Below are 20,054 nucleotides of genomic sequence, written 5' to 3'. Positions count from 1 at the left end.
TTGAAACCCACACACCACAGCTGGCTGTAAAGTAAATATTTTCTCAAATACAGGCACGACAGAAGTGTCTTCTGTACAGAGTCTTCTAAATATGCAGTTTTCCCAAGCATTAGAAGAGACCTTACTGAAAAGTAAGATTACTGAAAGAGAAATTAAGAAATTAATCCTGCATTGCTCAAACCTGCCCACTAATTAAAACAGACCAGCTAAAATTAAGTCAGTTTCTTCCAGCCCCACTCCCTTCTCTCTGCCAACCCCTGCATCCCATTCAGGGAAAATAGGGTCAAAATGTTCCACGAAACAAAAAGTGCCACACAAACCACTTGAATCTGCCTTCTATCTACATCTTGAAGAACAGGGAAAAAAAAAGAAAAAGACTTCACACACAAACAATTTTCACATGTTTAATGTAATGGCACCCTAATTAAGTTTACAGTACTTTCATCTCCACTAGATACTGTGTTTCAAATGTATAATGGGAAAAAAATCAAACAAAAACCCAATATTTTTTGCAAAGTTTTAGGAACTCAATCATTTGCAATTACATATGCATAAAAGCCTTTCAAAGAATTGTTAATTGTAATTTTCACACTAGCATAAAAAAAATAGGTTTTGCTGAGTCTTTTCACAAGATATGGAGATCAAAGATGGCACTTAAGAAACTTCTGAAGTCAGGGGGTATCATAAGGTTATACCAGGACTTCCGCTGGAGAGCCTGCCATGAAGCAAACACTATAAATAGGAAAAGAACGTGCAAGAGCTCTGAATAAGTGAGTAGCACAACATGTTTTGCAAGCCTGTGTGCTGATAGCCATGGAACTGAAGACTGCTGGCTGAGGAAAGCCTGCCCAGATTTCTCCAGGTAAGGTCTATTCAAAGCCCACTCATCGCAGAAAGTCACACGGATAGCAGCACACCAGACTCTGCCACGCTAGCTATGAACTCTCCTTTGGATTTCATCTTGGATCAACAACCGAAACAAGCAGAAAGGTCACTTTGAGAAGCCATAGGAATAATAGGAAGCATTTGTTGGTTTTCCTGTGGCAAGTAATAAAGAGAACTAATATGGAAGGAGATAAAAATAGACTCGGGAGAAGTCTCTTTAAGGTACTATCAGCTAGAAAACTGGCAACCCTATCATTTTATTATCAGTTTCATAGTTCAACTTTAGAGTTAAGGAAAACAAGTACATGTGATTCACACAAAGTTTGGAGTATCCTTAAAGAGGGAAATCTAACCTAGAAGCAGCTAAGGACTGTTGATTTTAGGTTAAACCTAAAAGCTTAGCTTGAAAAATAGTGAACTCATGCAGTCACTTAAAACAGGCTTAAATTTTGGGGGTGGCTGCAATTCCTACAATTTACATTGCTCATTTTAGCTTTTATTCCTCTAATTCAGGATGAAGGAAAGGGCTCAATTCCATAACTAGAAAAAACTACCTTTGGAGAAGCCAATAGTTTGGTTCTGGTAGGAACTTTAAATTTTCCTTCTCCCGTGCTTAGGAACTGCTCATTCTGATGTTTCCAAATATTTTATATTAAGAAAATTCTCACTGGATTAAGAAAGTCATTAACATTTTACCTTTCTAGAATTGCCTCCCACCACTAAGTTCCAGCAGTCATCATCCCTAATACTCTCTTATATTTAATACTAAAGGCCACATCCTGCCAAAGTCTTATCAGCGTGAACAATTCTCCTCAAATGCATACAGAAATGTCCTCTAAAAAACTTGGTATTGGTAAAGGAAAGTAATTCAGAACTTTAAGTTAGAAATTTGTTCATTTGGATGCCCATATGATATGAATCAGATAATTTGATTCATGCATAGGACTGATGCAGTATGTTAAAGAAAAAAATGCGGAAATCTATATGAATTACAATTTTTGGTTGAATCATATATTAATTTTTACAGAAGAAATGAAAAATCTCTACTTACATAGAAAAAGGGTGGAAATAACACAAACACACTCACTCCAGCACTTTTCCTACTACAAGAATATTGCACATTCCAAAAATGTTGCACAAATTACTGGCTTTATATAAAGACCATATATGAGGTATTAGTCTATTAATAAATAAAGAAGAACATGGAAAAGAAAAAGCACTTAATATAATGCAACAATCCATTCCAAGTATTTAGTGAATGAAAACTGAACAAGCAATATTACGGACCCTGGAGGGGAAGATTAAAGTTACTGAGCAAATAGGCAGCTTTCAATATCCATCCAAGAAGCAGAGGGTTAAATCTCTTTTGATAACATTTTTAATAACTCAAAGCCTATTTAGAACACTGCTGTTTAAAATGCTCATTTTGCTCATTAATCAATCTGAAAGGTAAATTCTTATTTCACAATTCCAAAGGGATAGCAGTATGTAGGTGACACCAATGTTCAAGAGGAACAAATTTAATAAACTGTATTACTAGTTAAGAAATTAAACTGAACTTTTGGACTGACATCAGTTAAAATATTCAGGGTTTGTTTTGTGTTTTTTTTTAAAGTTTTAAATAGTTTAGACTGGTAATGGGTTTCAATTGATACCCGTTAGCACCACGAGACATTAGATGAATACAACTGTAACTTTCAGTTTTACTCTGTATTTATGCTAAGAATTTACCTTTCAAATCACAATGCTGAAAGATTCCTGATGACAGGTAACAAATCTGTCAAATCTAAACACAATCTATCAGTTTTTTATTTAGAAACTTCCAGAAACACCAGGAATCTGTAGGCAAGCTTACCTTGTTTAAGTTCACAAGAGCACCGGGGTGTATTTAAGTTCAATAAACTGAGCTACAGAAACTACATTGCGCACATGATAATATAATAAGCATAAAACAAGAGTGTTTTCAGTATGCTCTTCCAAACCTTGTTAGATATTTGTATTTTGGAAAGGAAAAAAAAAAGACCTTGTGTACACACGAACTTACATACATGAATAGCCCTTAAATAAGTCAAGGGTTATTCAAATCCTAAAATATTTTCAGGCCAGTGAAAGGTTATTTGGAAATAAAAGTAATTCCTACATCACTCTCCTAGGTGAAGCACAATCTTAACATATTCCCCCATGTTATTTTCCAATTTTAAAAAGTGGGGTTTTTTTAATTAATACATTTGCAATGCCGGATAGACTAACAGAGACCCAGGCAAGTCATATTTCTGCTGCTATTTTGTGTAAATCATCAAATTTGCACACTAAGTCCATACCAGGTAAAAATTGCAAGTACGTCCTCTGCTGCAATCCATACGCACCAGTAACTCAAACGGTCCTGAATTGGCATATATGAAAAAATTATATTACATTTCTGAAATTAAAAATACATATTTTGTGTTGAAGTTCAAATTTATGGGAAGTATTTACTAAACAGAAATACATGAGATGATTTCTCTCCCATTCTAAGTAGTTACTGAGGCATTTACTTCCCAACTGCATGTTGTTTCTATTCTGAAGATTAGTTCCATCTAAATTTCTTTATAGCAGTTTTTTAGAACAAACAGTTCAAAATTTTTTCCATGTTAGCACAAAACCAAGAAAGATTAAGAAGGTGTTTAAAGAAGAAGAAAAGAGATGAAAATAAAGAAAACATTATTGTCCAGAGCAGTCTGTATATGTGGTAACCATGTTTCCTCGTCTCTGAGTGACAGTCCTACAGTGCTTGCTGGATCCATGAAACCTGGTATCAGTTCTCACCGCATGCCGGTGGGCATTTTCAAAGTCACTAAATGAAAACATTTTTTCCATATTTTCAAACACATCATCAAACAGTCCACCTCCAAAGGAGAACTCTTGGAAAGAACGTCTTTGCCGATTGTGGGCTTCCCGATGACTTCGGAAGTGATTTTCAAAGTGCTTTTTTGACCGTGAGTTTTGACTAAAGAGGTCAAAGTCTTTGAACAGATCATCGAAGTTGAAATTAAATGACTGATGAAATGGGCTTTCATTGTTTCCTTGTCCTCCATGACGGCCAAACTGATCATATTCTCTTCGTTTGTTTTCATCCGATAATGTTTCATATGCTATTTTTGTTAAAAACAGCAAAACAAAACGTTTTAAAAGTTTATTTACATTCCCATTTAAAAAAAAAAAAAAAGGAAAGAAAACCATACCCAAATACCAACAAGAACAGCTTTCTCCCACTCTCTCAACAGGACAGATTTGAAGCAAGATTTTTATTCAACACACAAGCCCAATCAAGCTTCGCAGTTGTTTAACTGTCTCCAACACAAAATAAACTGCTTCAAAATAAATAACTATTTATTTATAATAATAAATATAGCTATACTATGAGGACAGATTATATCCTTAAAATTTTCAATTCACATAATACAATATAGCCAACTACCAGTGCTTAGATTTGAAGAAAATTGCAATGAAACATGGTGATCAGAAAGACTGAAGGAGAGAGGATGAGTTAGGAGCTCTGTCTAACAAAATTAACTGCCTGCTGCATTCCTATCACACAAACACAGCCCAATGTCTGCAAAACTACTTGCCAGGCAGCCAGTTCTAGCTACACTGCAGTTTCAACTAAGCGAGAAGATAAACATCAAGGAGATAAAACAAAGGAAATTATCTTCTCCTATGTCCAAATTCTCAATTTTTTCAAAAGTTCAACAATAAACCTAGATTCTGTGTTTGGATATACCTAAAATGGAATTAGGTTTCTATCCGATCTTTGGATGGAACCTCAGCTACTAGTGTTCCAAGGTAGAAACTCTGACAGATAATATACCCATTGTGATAACAAGTATTTTAATGCTTACATTTCCTTATCTGTCAAAGGTTTGAAACTGTTCTATATACTTCAACACTTAAGAGTTCCAAGTTCCTTCTGTAATTGGTGCCAACAACTGCAGTATCTAAAAAGACTGCCCCTCCCTTTCATTATATTAATAACTACTTTTCTTTCAAAATAACTTTTCTGCAGACAAGAAGGTAAAATCCAGAAATCTTTTATTAGTTTAGTTAGGACAACTACACAATTAGATGGATGTTATAACACAGTCTATAGGAGCGAGCAGTGGGAACAACTTATTTTTCAGCACATCTTTTTCTATTCTGGATTTTTTGCTTCGACCGTTGTATTTTATCACAAAACACTCATGAACGGTGTATTCCTAGGATCGCAGAATAATTCAGGTTGGAAGGGACCTCAGAAGGTCTCTAACCTCCTGCTCAAAGTAGTTACAGTAGCGTTAGTTACAAGATCAGACTAAATTACACAGAGCTTTATCCACTCCTTAAAAATCTCCAAGGCTGGAGACTGCACAACCTCTCTAAGGAACTTGTTCCAACATTGGCCTGTCTTCAAGATGAAAAAGTTTTCCCTTATAATCACTCTGAACCTCATGCACCTATCATCTCCTGTACTCCCACTATGAACCACTGAAACACCTTGCTGCATTTTTTTTATGATCTCCCCATAGTAACTAGAAGGTTTCTGTTAGGTCCCTCTGAAGTCCTAGTAATCCTGAGCTGGATCTTATTAGACAGATCAAAAGATAAGAATTAACCTCCTAGGGCAAAAGTTGTCCTACTGCCAAGTATTTTTTTCTGGGACAAGAGGCATAAGCCAAAAAACCTAATAAGCAGGAATGCATAAACTGTGTAAAATGCTTGATTATGTGCAAGGACATAGAAACAAGTCAGATATTGATATTGGACATTTGACAGCACAGAACTAGAATTAAGAAAAGTCTTTTTACCTCTCATTCAGTAAAAGCAGAGCATAATTAAGTTACCACATTTGCTCACAGATATGAGCCGTGTATCAAAGTATTGAGACTAAGATTAGCATATATTACCTTCAGCAATTTCTCTAAATTTTGCTTCTGCTCCAGGACTCTTATTTTTGTCTGGGTGGTATTTCATAGCCAGCTTGTGAAATGCCTTCTTGATCTGGCGGTCAGATGCATTTTTTGGCACTCCTAAGATATCATAATAGCTCTCTGTAGCCAGTATTAATTCAGTTATCATTAAAATGCAGAGAGCAAATGTGAAGACAGATTGTGTAGTGGCCATTTCTCGGGTTCCTAGAAAGAAAAAGAAATATACTTGAAGAACAAGTTGTTTCACATTCCACAACAATTTAAAGGTGCAACTGTAAACTGGCATAGGAAGATCTGTATGTTTCAGAGGTCACTCAGTGACAGACATGTAAGCACATGGTTTCACACGTGTCAAATTCCATTCCCTCAGTTTCATAATCACAGAATATTGAAAATACTGCAATTTCATGTTTCACATGCATCACAAACACGCTTCAGTGTTCATCTTTGTTTTACACCTATCCTTAACTGTACATTCTCCCACAGAGCTGTTGAAGTAAATATATAATACACCTTACTGTATCAAACAGTTCATGCTGGCACACCTGAACTAGATTTAAATTAATTCTTGAACTCTAGGACCATAAATACAGCAGCTCTAAGTTATGCACAGACTGCAAAGATCCACTCAACTCTGGAAGACCAATTCACTGATTAGCTTGTGCAGCAGTAAGAGCCTGAAAATACAACCAGACCAGACCAGACTGTGAGGAGCAGGAAGACAAGACTGTTAGACACTCATGCTCAGCTTCAGACCTAAGAAGAACATCATAAAGAGTGAAACACTTATTTAGAGTACAGAGTTCAGTCAAGTAGGGCACATCTTCATCTATCTTTACAACGGCCTGAGCTTAGCTTACTTTCATATTAGATTGTACTATAAATAAAAACACCTACCATATCTTTGATATCAAAGAATTCATCTGATAAATATCACTGCATATAAAGGTTTACATATTAAACTCTGTCTGAACCAAACTCAAAAAAGAAGCCTTCTATACTAGACGAGCAGCTTCAACAATAATTAAAAGTTGTAATGTTTTTCAGCAACTTATTTGTCAAAAGTTACATTTTAAAACAAACTGATGCTAGAACTCAGGGGGAAAAACCGAGGCATAAGTCAGACATAAGCAAAATCAGGTCCACGTAGCCACATGATCTTTGGTGATTTTTATGAAGGACAGAGTAAGCTCTTCCTACCAGAAGGAGCAATAAAATGATTTTCCAGGGTCTGTGCATATTATATTTAAAACAGAGTATAGAAACATGAAAGTTCAAAGACAGAATGCTGGCTGTCATCCAACCAGCAGGATGTAAGACAAGGCCTTGAACATGCCAGAAGTAACATGTTCCCCTCACCAGATTACACTGATTTGAGTGTACTGTAAGGACAACTCAAAGAGATGAATGGTATTACTCTCCTGAAAGTTGAATATAACCTTACACTCTGAGTACCATTAAAGTCAGAATATTTTTAGACACTATGCGGCCCAAACATCTGTCACACAGAGGTCAAAACCTTTGTCTATCAGGTACATAAGACAATTAAGCCTTTAATAGAAAGTCCATACCCTCTAAAGAAACTTAACACCCAAGCATCAAAAATGGAAAAAAAACCCAACCCTAAACATTTCTAATGGGCAAGTCGAGGGACTAAAACGAATCTTATGAGGCAAGAGCAAAAAGCTCATAAGATTAACATGCCCATGCCCTCTTAGGCATTTATTTGGCTAGCAGCCTGCATGATATCAAGTGTTAAGGAGCAACAGTTGAAACAAATAGTATTTTGATCAGTGTGCTTAGATATCAAACGGACAGCTCTTTTCAGTATTCTCCGTGCATGATACCAGGCATATTTTTAGTACAAGCCTTTCCACATATTTTCTCTCACCAGTTCACTAACGTGAAGCTTTGCCATTTGGGCACTAAGAACTACACACATGTACATCCTTCAACACTTCTGGGGCTTTCTTCCTGTTTGTGCTACATAGACACAGAGTCATGTCTTCATATCACATGTGAGATTATTTTTATTTTACCTCATTTCCCCACACCTGCATCATGCTTACATAATCACCTGTTGCATTCTCTTAAGGCTAACTTCCCTGCTTCTATTGTTAAACACTGAAAATAACTAAAAAGACTGGCTTATGTTCTTTATTAAGAGCCAAACCCTCTTTTAAAACTCCCAAGTTCATCAGAGACTGAGAATACTGAATCGCTCACCTAAAGTTTTCTGCTCAGCCTAACCTCAACTTCTATTATTCTTGTTAATGAATTACAGCTAAGTTCCCCTTTTTCTACAGTTTTACATTAGGATTTCTGTAATGCAGTTCTATGCTATACTTCCCCTAGTTTTATCTGCATTTCTAAAGCACAAATTATCAATACTTAAGTTTCACTATTTCAATAATGTAGACAATTTAATGTTGCCCTTGAACAACTCAATGAAATTTAAACATTATAAAATAGAATGTAAATGAAAATCAAATACAAATGAAACTCCAGTATAAGCATTTTAAACTTCACATAGTAAGTCTTATGTTTAAGCACTATCATCATTATTGAATTTACTTTTCAGAAAATACAGCTTTTATATGCTGTCAACACTTCAGTGTTGCTACTGCTAATTAAGATGTTAAATACCTGACCTCTTTGCTGCCTTCCCTAAATACTTTTACAATCCCTTTAAAAATAAAGTCTTTTTTAAATACTGCTTATGTCTCTTTTCCTTCGGTTTCCCAATCAAAAAGGGACAGACAAGTTTCACTTTCCAGGCTAAGCACATAAATTACTCTAAAATACATTCCAGAATTTGTTAAGTTCTAAATACTTCCTCACACAAAGCTCATGCCACAAAACAGTCCCTCCTAAAACTGTGAAGAACTACATTTTATTTGGGTACATCTAGAAATAAACTTAGATATTTTATTAATACAGATTAAATATTTAATTCTATTGCATAAGTAGTTACAGATCTCAACTACCATTAAGCTTGCTATAAGAAGTATAGTGTCTAAAGTTTATCAAAAGTATTATCAAGGTGATAACACTGAATCAGTTCTTTATCAGTTCATCAACATTTATCAAAAGCTGCAAGATTAAGTGATGTTTAAGGATGACACAGCTGGAATAAAAACTGTTACATATAGAATATAAGGAGCTACTTTCCATCATGCTATGAAAATTCCCTGTTCCATCCCTCTTTCGAAGTAATTAGCAAAGATCTTAAGTAAATGCTTATATTCACAAAGTCTCATGTACTCAGGAAAATCCACAGCACCACTACTGCTCTGATTACATGAATTGCAATGCACTATCCAGTGGAATTCTGATGTCATATAACTATTTTTGCAAACGATTCATTAGTAGTAAGAAAGCTATCGAAGTTTTCCACTGGCTCTCATATCACGACTAACCCGATGAGTAAGCAAGTCTCCTAGTCCACCGCCAGCTACAGAAGCGCCTGTCAAACTCCAGGGCTTGTACTTTTCTTGGCCTCACCTATACTGACCAGAAAGCCAATCTAGAAGGCCTCCACGTCTAGCTCTGGAGAACTGGGAAAAGAGACAGAGCCTCCCCTGCCATCACCCTCCCCAGCCAGGCCCCTAATGAACCTCGCTAGAGCCATACCACAAAGCAGGGCCAAGCCAGAGCTGGGCAGATGATACCAGCGACACTAAACTACTCTGTCCCACCTCCAAGTCAGCCAGGCTTGGGAAAGACCACAGCAGACAGGCCTACCGAGACTTAAGAGCACAGAGGAGGCCCAAAGGGCAAAAAAATCCACCAGACCAAGTCCCATTGTTGTCCCAAAGCTCTAAGGTGCATCACCAGTGGCCCTCCTTTCCCACGACACCCCCAAACCCCCTCCTCCAGCAGCCCCAGCGCCCCCTGACCTCTCCGGCCCCTCCGCGTCCGCCTCCCCTCCAGCTACCTCAGCAGCCCTCCACCTTCCCCAAGCCCTTCCACAGTAGCCTAGGCCCTTCCTCGCCACTCCTCACCCAGTTCCCCGCAGGCGCCCCTCACCTCAGCCCTCCCTCGCCGCCGCCAGCACAGAGGCCGCTGCCCCTCAGCGCCCGGCTCCCGCCCAACGGCCGCCGGCGCTCGCGCAGACGGTTCCCCCCGCGCCCCGACAGCCGTTCCTACACGAAGCGCTGCCCCATTGGCCGCTCGGCCCCACGTGATGCTGGGCGGGGCTTCCTCCCGAGGGGCGGGGCGGCGGGAGGCGGTGCCGGCCGTTGCCCCCGTGACTCCGGCCCTCCCCGCCCCTGCCGCCGCCGGCTGGGTGGTTCCGGCCGCCGGGCCGCTCCGGGACCGGGCCGCTCCGCCATGCCGCGGTACTGCGCCGCCTCCTGCTGCAAGAACCGAGGGGGCCAAAGCGCCAGGGACCAGCGCAAACTGAGCTTCTACCCGTGAGTGGCCGGGGTGGGGTGTGGCTGAGGGCGGGCCCCGGGGATGGCGATCACATCCCCGAGTGAGGGGAGGCCCGTGGGGGGCCCTCAGGAGCTGGGGGGGGAGGAGTAAAAGGCTGAGAAACTAAGTTTAGGGGCTCGACAACCCCCTTGTTTTGGGGGCGAGAGGTCGAAGGGCCTTTGGATAAGTGCAGAGGATTCATGAAGTGAACACCAAAGAGATTCGCCAAAAAAAAAAATAAAAATTGTGCTTATAACCATGAGGCCGGTGAGCTGTTGGCAGCACCGGTAACCCCGCTGTTTTTTTTCGAGGGAGGCAGCCTCTGTGGCAGGGGTGTTTCAGCAGGGTGAGCATCAGCCGAGGCACTGGCTATCGTGGTGAGGGAGCTGAGGGTGCTGCCTCTGGCAGCTTGCGGGCCAGGCGGTGGGCCTGGCAGAGGAGGAAGGTAAACATATGTTGATTCTTTAAATATTCCCACTAGAACTATTATCCTGCCCGCGCTGCGAACGGAAGCGTTGCTGGTTTGTTTGGAGGCAGCTGAGCCAGCTGGAAGCTAACTAGCTCTCTTGCCAAAAACCAGTTTATAGTGGCTGCATAGTATTACCCGGCCACCTGAGTGATTAGTCACCATCCCAGGCCCGCAGTAACCTCTGTACTGTTGTGATTACGTGGCTGTTGATTCCCTAAATGCAGGGCTATCAGACGTGTTTCTCAACCTTGAGAGGAGCGCAGTGCAAGTAACTAAATATTAATGTGTTTCTGTTGAATAAAAGTCCGATAAGCATTTGTCAACAGAAGGAATTTTGTAGCATTTAAGAACAGTTTGAAGAATAAACTAGTCTCAAAATCTATTTTGGCTAAATTTATACCTCAACCTAAGTTTGTTTCAGTTGCTGAGTAGTTATTGTTATTCCAAGATCAGGAAGGCTATGTAGGAAGACCCATAGAAAGACTGCTTTGAAAGGGATTTGTTTAGATTGAAGGAAAGCTCTTTTTCCTGGCATATCTCTTAAGATATGATTCATCATAAAACAGTCATGAAAATGAGGGCATATAAATTATTTGTATTGCTGTAGAGAATGTGAGTGCCACATGGATTATCCAAACAAGTTTGAGTGCTGATACATAATTATATTCAAATGTATGGCATCAATATAAAGATAATTGCAAAAACACAGCTGTTTTATCCAGCTATTGAATTGTGCTGCATTACGAGTGTCACGGTACTGTAGAAGGGGTGTTGAGATTTGATTTATAGACATCTCTTTCCCTACATTAGCAACTACGGCTGATGTGAATTGCAAGTTTTATTCCCTTTCCAGCCCAAAGAAGTCCTCTGCTGCTCTGTAGTTTTGGTTTGAGCCCCTTCTGGACTTTTTAAACTGTTACCTAATCTCATCTGGCCTAACTGCCTGCCTTTGTTTTCTTGTTTAACCTCTCTGACTTGTGCAGCAGTGGCATTTCCTGAATAAATTCTGTACACTTCCTCTTTCCATTGTTCTTTTGTTTTTGTGTTTCATTTGCACCAGAGGACAGATTCTGTTGATGAGTAAGGAGGTATTGAAGCAGGAGCAGGATTTGGCAAAGTTGCCCTGATGCTAAAATAATAAATTTCGCTATCAGACATTGTCTCTCACTACAGATGGTTTTGTTTCCCATCTGAAGCTTGCTGATGGTGGGGAAGGCAGTGAGTGCTGTTTTGCAAGAGTGACAACAGTGGAAGCAAATGTTCTCTAGCCCTTCTTGAAGAGGATGTGGTTGGTGACATGACCTTCATTTGAAAGAAGGCATCCTCTTACTGGGAGCATTTTTTGGACCTATGTAGTAACATCCTAGACTAAGCTCTGTTACTCATGGGCCATGCTGTATAATATGTGTAATTGGGTGTACACATTCTAAGTAGGCAGGATTTGAAAAGGCTGAACCTCTAAACCTGTCCTTGAGAGGTTATTGTGTTTTTTATGCGTTTTTTATGCATTATTCCTTGCATCCCTGCAAACACTCAGAGCCAGGTGCATCAAAAGGTTGCTCTGTTTCCTTGGTAACTTCAAAACTTAATGGCAACAAATTAAAAAGGTTGAGGGGGGGGTGAAGACATGCACGTTTATCTTGTGAATCTCAGGTATCTTTCTCTCAAAATCAGCTAAGTTTGTAGTTTTGTGGGCCTGCATAAGAGAGTCATTCCCATGTGTGGCTGTTGGAGGAAACCTGCAGCTTCTGGGATGTGAGGGTGGGATCTAGGGTTTACCAAGACGTAACTTGACTTACTAGTGCTTTTCATAGCAGGTGACACTGGGCATTCCAGGCTCTCTCCCCAGCTGCTGTTCTATGGGAATAAGGAATACCTCACTGCAGAACCAATTGTTTTGAGCACTGGAGTTCCATAAACATATTGTAATAAGCATAACCAAAAGAACTGATTGCTAATTAAAAGGAAACGAGCTAAGAGAAGAGTTATGAATGCTCCATTTCTATTTAGGGAATAGCCAAAATGGCTCTTGTGAAGAGGCTGTAGGCACTTGTTCATGTCTGGATGTTTCTGTTGTCCATCATACTGCCACCAGCTAATGTTTTTTGCATCCTACAGCTATGATTAGGTGAGGTTTAATGACCAGATGAATCTGTCTCTTACGGTTTCATATCCACAAAAACATAGATTAAAATCATTATTGCTCATGATTCTAAGGAATACTGCTTTCTTAACAGTAGTTATCTAACAGTCCTCAGAATTCAAGTTACAGTTTATGTATATCATATATGGTTATATACTAGAATTGAAAGAAACTTGATATGCACCAGAGAAATCTATAAGTGCATTACAAACATCCCGATGTATGTCTGGTAAGAGATGAGAGCCAGGAGTGGTCTGAATGTTCATGTTGCCCCTACCGTAACTGCTTGACTGTACAAGCATCAGAAGGAGCCTTTAATTTCCCTTTAATTTCTGTATCGCCATTCATTAAGTAAATTTTATGTCTTCGCACACTTTCTCTTAATTTAGTTCTCTTTCCCATGTAATTTGTCTGACTGCATATATTTTCAGAATCAATTTAATTTTTTTCTATGAATATGTATACTTTTAATTTTCTTTTTCAAGTAGATTATATAGTTGAAAAGTTAGTTATGGGTGACATAATATTTTGTGGGTTCTAAACGCTGTAAGAAAGCTTAATTGCTGAAACACAAAATGTAGAAATGTTTTGCATTTCTGTGTATTAACTTTTTGAACAAATTTTAAATCCTGCACTGAAATAGTCACATTTCAAAGTTATCAGATAATCCAAAGTATGACATATAATAAGAGGTACTCTGTTAAACTAAAAATAGTGACAAAAGTTTTTGTTACTAGTTGTGTCTAGTAAGGAAAAAAAGCCCCACAAATACTGTTTTTAAAACAAAGGCCAGACCTTACTTTTTTAAAATTGTGTCAGTATTTCATCTGACTTCAGCAGAACCTATGTTCTGAACAAATGTTGCAGGATCAAGCCTTTTAAAACATCTTGGCCATGGTTCTGAAACCATTGACTAGCAGAAATCAACAGAAGTTCTGCTGCTGAATTCTGGAGCTAATATCTAACTAGAAATAATTTGGATTATTATTGGTTTAACATGTAAGTGACATCCTAATTAGCATTACATATTTAAACTTTTTTAAAAAAGGATTATTTTAATATTTTCCTAATAGACCACTACCTTGTAAGGAGCAATGAGATATTCTTTATTTAAAAAGAAGAAAGACCAAAAATAACCATTTTCATGTTTGTGTTTTTGTTTGTTTTTTTCAACTGCTTTAAAAAAGATTTCCACTTCATGATAAAGAGAGACTCGAGAAATGGTTGCGGAATATGAAGCGAGATGCGTGGACTCCCAGTAAGCACCAGCTTCTGTGCAGTGATCACTTTACTCCCGATTCCCTCGACGTGCGATGGGGTATACGATACTTGAAACACAACGCTGTACCGACAATTTTCTCTTCCCCGGATGATGAGGTAATGTATTCCTATCTTATTTACTGTGGTACAGTTAACCAACTATTTAAGTAGTACGGATGTTCTAATTACCTGTATTATATTCATATTTTATTTTAAAAATATATTTCCCATCCATCAAAATATTTTGTCAACAGGACTGACAAGTATGTGATTCCGTAATGTAAAGTAAGAAAAACTTCCCATATTTTGACTGGAGGTTCAGTATCTTTTATAACTGGAAATTACAGAAGCATTTCCTATAGGAAATGTCCCATAGGAAAATAAATTTCCTGTGAAAACATTATGATTCTAAATATTTTAATGTTCTTTTATTAACTGTACATAAACACTAGCTTTGGAATGTATTAGTTTCAAAATAACACATTTCTCGTCCCTGTCTCTAACCTCTCTAAGAGTTCAGGGGTGCAGGCTGTTAAAGGTATGGCCCAAAGATTATTCCATCTTCTCTTTCACAGAGTTTTACTATTGGTTACATAAAAATACTGTGCTACACGGGCACTTAATCTTGATCAAAGGTATGCTAATTCTCTTCCGGCACGTAACTGTCTTGCTCTGGATCATCATATTGGAGACTGGAGAAATGGAAAGACTGGAACTACTATTAAGGCTAAATTGCTGAGACTGAAATGTGTGGCCAATTAATTTTACAAAATAATTTATTTTTACTCAGGAAGTTCTCTATCTGCTTGGATAGCTGCAGGTGTTGCCCAGACTGCTTTAGACTCTGCAGAGTGAAAAGCAATCTTGGTGAATCTCTCAAATACAAAAATAGAAAATTCTGCAATTCATGGTGGTAGTAACTTAACAGTAAATATCTTTCCTTCCACTTGCCCTCCTCTGCTTCAGTATATGCCTTGCTTCCCCGTGCTGTCATTGTGACAAGGAACCCTAGCTTTGGAATTGGACTTTGATGACCTGTGCTTCTGGCCAATTGCAGATAAACTCTGTGATTTTGTCCCGCAAAGAAAAGTTGGCTTTTCCCTATCTCTTCATTTTCTCTTGTTTTGCGTGTGACCATAGACAAGCCATAGTACACCTGCAAAGGTGGACAGTAGAGTTATAAAGTTAAGAAACTTTTTATGCAGTGTTGTTGCCAAGGACCAATGGCTTCTCTGAATTATTTTTGTATCAGCAATATATATGGGAAATTCCAGATAAATTTATCCAGTTTGGGAAAAGAATATTCTATGCTTCCCTTCAACATATCCATGACTTTCCTGCTATCAAAGAAAGCGAGATGCCAGTTCTTGATATCTGTGATACTGTGAACTTTCCTGTGGTCTCGCTTCTCTGGCTGGCATTATTTTCATTAATCTCACTCTTCTGACTGCGCTTCTCTAAACATTTACGCCTATCCTGTCAGTGACCACCTCAGCAATTCAACAGTATCTGTTGGCTTGGCCACTGGTTCTGCAGTTGCCCCATGTGGGAGCTGACACAGGCAGGACGCAGGAACAACCACAGAAGCACGGATGAAAGGCAAAGAACAGATTTAATCTCGATACCTTGCGAACCAGGGAATCTCTAGTATCTGTTGGCTTGGCCACTGGTTCTGCAGTTGCCCCATGTGGGACCTGACACAGGCAGGACGCAGGAACAACCACAGAAGCACGGATGAAAGGCAAAGAACAGATTTAATCTCGATACCTTGCGAACCAGGGAATCTCTAAAGCAGCACCCAGGCAGCAGTAAGTGGGGGATGCAGGCACCATGGAGTGAGAGAGTTCTTGATAGTGAGAGTCCTTATTAGCAAGCAAGAGAGTAAGTGTGTCCAAACCTGCTGTTCTCACCCGTGTTTCAGGGATTTCTACTGTGCTTTGATCTTCTCCGACAGCAGGAATGTCAGACATGTTCGATAAGGTGCCTCTGAGTCCATCACAGGCCTGTGTTATCTAAGTGCAGGTGTTCTACTTGTCGAACACGTAAGACTAAGCAACGATTAGTGGGATGTATGTGTTCTCCAGCATGCCATGTGAGAGTGGCATGTGCCATGTGAGCATGTTTACAGTCCTCCTCACTGATCTTCCATTACTTTCCCACACCCCAAAAACGGAAATTTCTACATAGGCTGAAGATTCACAAAGAGATGGGAAAGAGCTCTCCTTATTCTGGGGAGAATCGCTTGTTACTATGTTGATGTGTTAATGTAGAGGAACAACAAGCTAAAGTCCTGTTAGAAAAAAATTAGACACTCACTATTATGTATTTTTGTTTCACTGACTGACACACTAAAAAGCTTGTTTGAATACTGATCTAAAATCTAATCTTGTGGTGGTGTAGTTTGTGTGGAGGAGGGGAAAAGAAGGTGACTAAAAAAGGATAAGCTTCAAATTGTCCCTCTTTCAGTAACAACTTCTGCTTAAAGTCCTGTTAGAATTTTATCCTTCTGTTAAAATTCTATTCAAAGTTCTCCATTTTTATGAATTGTGAAGTTTAACTCTCAGAATTTAATTGCTTATTTAAAAATCCACCCATGTGTTTGTGCATGAGTATGTCCACTGTTCTGCAAGCCTGCATTCGTGATCTTTTCTGTTGTTGTTTTTATTAAATTCTCTTTGGGGTGGACCACATGACTAAAAATTTGCCATAACTGGCTAAAACAACTTTGTAGCATCTTTAATGGAAAAATTATTCTACTGTGTATATTTAATACACAGATATTTAATACAGTGCTTCAGGTGGTAATTGGAGATGCTACCCAGTCTTTGTCAAACAGACATGTCTAGCCACTTCTCTTCAAGTGCCTTTCAGATTATGATGACTTGTGTAAATCAGTAAAGTTTCTTAGAGTTTGAAAAAAGAAAAAAATAATAATACAGCCTTAAGAGCTTAAAAATAATATTTTAACATTTAGGACCTGAAGCAAAGTTAGGGAAGACACTTACATGAATTTTCACGTCTCTTGTGTAATTTTTAAATGGTGATTGTCTAAATGACTAGTTACGCTGTACCATGCTGTAGAATGGGATTTGATCAATGTTTTTTCTGTACAACTGATTGCATAGTTACAAGGTGGTTGGATTTATGGGTTGGTTTTTGGTTTTGTTTTTGTTTTTTTTACCAGGGAAAAGACTCTTCTCAGAACACCCCACAAGAGGTAAAGAGAGAAGACCTGGAAGAAACAAATGCAAATGTAGAATCAAAGAAGGCATCTGTATCACTTGAATCTTGTACACCAAAGAAAAATCCTGTAATTGCAGAAAATGTAGATGAAAAACCAGAAGTAGTTTGCTCAACTGCATCGAGTAAACCTTTACAAATTCAAAAACTGCAACTTCAAAATGGAGAAGACTTTCAAGCAGACTGTGTCATTCTTGATAATTCATCTAACCAGCATATACATCAACCTAATCCTGTTTTAATGGCAGTCCAGAGCATGGAAGGTACCAGCGTTCCTACTTCTGTAGAGGATCCAGTAGGTTGTACAGCTACACTCGTGCATTTTACAGATGCTGACTACTTGAATTCATCTCTGAAACTGAATGATGCTTTAGGTCCAATTACTGACTATGCAATTGAAAATCCAAACTCTCATGTTATAGGCTGTTCTGTTGAAGTACAGCCAACAAGTGAAAATGCAGTTTTACTGAGTACAGTCACACAAGCTATTGAACAATTCAGTGGAGGTGAAGAATCTGTCATTGCTATTATTGTGCCAGCAGAGAGTCCAGAAGAGCCTGAAATAGTAAATAGTTCTTTCCTGCCTATTAAGCAAGAGTTTCTTGACACAGAGGAGGCAGAAATAGAAACAGATAAATCTGTGTATATGAATGCATATGATGGAAGTGAAGTATTGCAAACCGAGCATTCATACTGCAAGCAAGACATAGACAGAGATCACCTTTGGCAAAAAATTTCAAAGCTCTACTCTAAGATAACTCAACTTGAAATGCAGGAGATAAAAACTTTGGGGAGACTCAGGTCGTTGGAAGCACTTATTGGACAATTGAAGCAAGAAAACCTGCTTTCTGAAGAAAAGCTGAAGATTGTAGAAAACTGCTTTACAACACTTGAAGTGACTATGATACAGTAAAGGCTTTTGGTAATTGTTCTAAGATGTCTTTTTAGCCTCTGACTTTCCTTTTGGACAAATTAACTTTTGTTTCAGTAATGGTATTTTAAACATCAAATGCAAATCATGTGAATACCAAATATCTTTAAAATGTTACATCGACCACTAACGAAGGTAGGTGGTAGAATATTGCCTATAAAACATGACTTGCAAGTAAGCTTTAAAAAGAAAGAAAACCTGTTAAAGTTTTGTTAAAAAATATATTAATTGAATCAGTAAAGATAAGTTAAACCTTTCAAGCTGTGGGCTCCTCTCAAGCAGACAACTCCTGCATTTGGGGCAGCAGTAGAATGGACAGAATAACTGTAGGGTGGACAGTTGTAAAACTGCTGTTTTGTTTTTTTTTTAAAAAAAATGTGTCCTAATTCTGTTTCAATGAATAAGGAGGTGTGAAATGCACATTGTCCAGTAAGGCTACAATTACTCTTTAATCTTCTGTTCATCTAACATTTGTTCTGGTAAGTTTTTGTATACTTTGACATTATTAAAATCGTTTCCACAATAAAAGGTTTTTCCTTGCATTTAATTCTAGAAATAAAAGTACTTTAAGAATATTAGTACAGGTCCGTCTGTCTTACTGGATGATTCAGCTCAAGTGGAAAGAACCATCTTAAATAGTAATATTTTTTGCTGCTTAGTAAAAGGGAACTCTTCAATGAGTGCTGTCTGCTCAGCATTGTGCAGATCTATAGCTGGGTATATGCATATGCCCTTAATAATACACTGAAGAAAGCAATGCTTTGCAGAATAAATCGCTGGTGAAAGTAGTAGAAGCTGTCTCATTATTCTACATCTTATTCTTCAAGAAATACAATTACAAGATTAGAAATCTTCTCCCCCTCTGTTGATTTCATTAACTGTTTCTAGTCTACAGGATGCCACTACAGTAGAAAGATAACGGCAGTTCATTTTGAGGGAAATTAATTTGCTTAAATACTTTGTGCTTATTGTATCTGCATGCCACACCTTATACACTGTACAATTTAGTACAGTCAGCTGGTAGTAGGTCATCTAGTCCCAGCTGTACATCGCAGTTGGACTAGATGGTCATTGCAGGTCCCTTCCAAACCAACCTATTCTATTCTATTCTATTCTATTCTATTCTATTCTATTCTACAATTATTAGATCCCTTGGGAGACTGATGTTTTTCCCTGTGTTCAAAAGTGTGTCCCCACCACCAGTTCAGTCTAGGACTGGAGCAAGTGGGTTCCTTTGTAGTCTCTTACCTGTTTTCCCTATCAAACACATTGTTACAGTAATCATTTCACAAGGAATTGAGGATCAGGCAACACTAATTACAAAGTTGGCCTCCAACTAGATAACAAGTTACAAATTAGTCAAATTTCAAGAAATTTTTGCGACTCAGAGTAGCTGCCTAGAAGCTGGGCTGGTGAAGCGCAGTGCTGTAAGAGGCCGGTCTGTATCGCTAACTACTGTAACAGGCCTGGTTTGCCTTTCAGCTTGTTAACTTCTTTCAGGGTCCAAGCACAGGATATGCTTGGGGAAATTCCTCAAGAAGATAAAGGTCAGTTATAACATGATGAATTATTTATCAGGACTCTGTGATCCATGTTTTTGCTTCTTATTACAGAGCGCTGTCCCTGTAACAAAAGAACGTACCTGTTCTGCCTTGTGTGCTCTGAAATCACAAGGGCAATCCTGTGTCCTCTAGAAGCGTTGCATTTTGTAATTTTTTTATAAAGTAAGAGATCTTTTAAAGTGTTGTTTTGATGTTTCCAAGTAGA

The 20,054-nt window shown here is 38.6% G+C and overlaps 2 protein-coding genes across 2 annotated transcripts; one reads left to right on the top strand and one right to left on the bottom strand.

Annotated features, from left to right (window-relative positions):
* Positions 1 to 390: 390 nt before the first annotated feature.
* DNAJB9 (DnaJ heat shock protein family (Hsp40) member B9) lies at positions 391 to 9,995 on the bottom strand. The gene is made up of 3 exons (XM_014964234.1): positions 9,858 to 9,995; positions 5,805 to 6,032; positions 391 to 4,016 (listed from the first exon to the last, which is right to left on the bottom strand). The coding sequence occupies exons 2-3, from the start codon at positions 6,019 to 6,021 to the stop codon at positions 3,586 to 3,588; spliced, it is 648 nt and encodes a 215-aa protein (XP_014819720.1). The 5' UTR covers positions 6,022 to 6,032; positions 9,858 to 9,995; the 3' UTR covers positions 391 to 3,585.
* A 92-nt stretch (positions 9,996 to 10,087) lies between these two features.
* On the top strand, positions 10,088 to 18,834 carry THAP5 (THAP domain containing 5). Its single transcript, XM_014964331.1, has 3 exons — positions 10,088 to 10,243; positions 14,044 to 14,233; positions 17,301 to 18,834. The coding sequence occupies exons 1-3, from the start codon at positions 10,161 to 10,163 to the stop codon at positions 18,267 to 18,269; spliced, it is 1,242 nt and encodes a 413-aa protein (XP_014819817.1). The 5' UTR covers positions 10,088 to 10,160; the 3' UTR covers positions 18,270 to 18,834.
* Positions 18,835 to 20,054: the final 1,220 nt, after the last annotated feature.

Source organism: Calidris pugnax, unplaced genomic scaffold, assembly GCF_001431845.1.
Source record: "Calidris pugnax isolate Ruff unplaced genomic scaffold, ASM143184v1 scaffold44, whole genome shotgun sequence".
NCBI lineage: Eukaryota > Metazoa > Chordata > Aves > Charadriiformes > Scolopacidae > Calidris > Calidris pugnax.
This window is presented reverse-complemented; position numbering and strand designations above follow the sequence as displayed.

Bases quoted from the DNA above. Each gene is read 5' to 3' on its own strand.
- DNAJB9 (XM_014964234.1), bottom strand. From the start codon at position 6,021: ATGGCCACTACACAATCTGTCTTCACATTTGCTCTCTGCATTTTAATG. The intron at 4,017-5,804 runs GTAATATATGCT...TAACAAAAATAG, and splicing joins ATTTAGAGAAATTGCTGAAG to CATATGAAACATTATCGGAT.
- THAP5 (XM_014964331.1), top strand. From the start codon at position 10,161: ATGCCGCGGTACTGCGCCGCCTCCTGCTGCAAGAACCGAGGGGGCCAA. The intron at 10,244-14,043 runs GTGAGTGGCCGG...GCTTTAAAAAAG, and splicing joins CGCAAACTGAGCTTCTACCC to ATTTCCACTTCATGATAAAG. The intron at 14,234-17,300 runs GTAATGTATTCC...TTTTTTTACCAG, and splicing joins TCTCTTCCCCGGATGATGAG to GGAAAAGACTCTTCTCAGAA.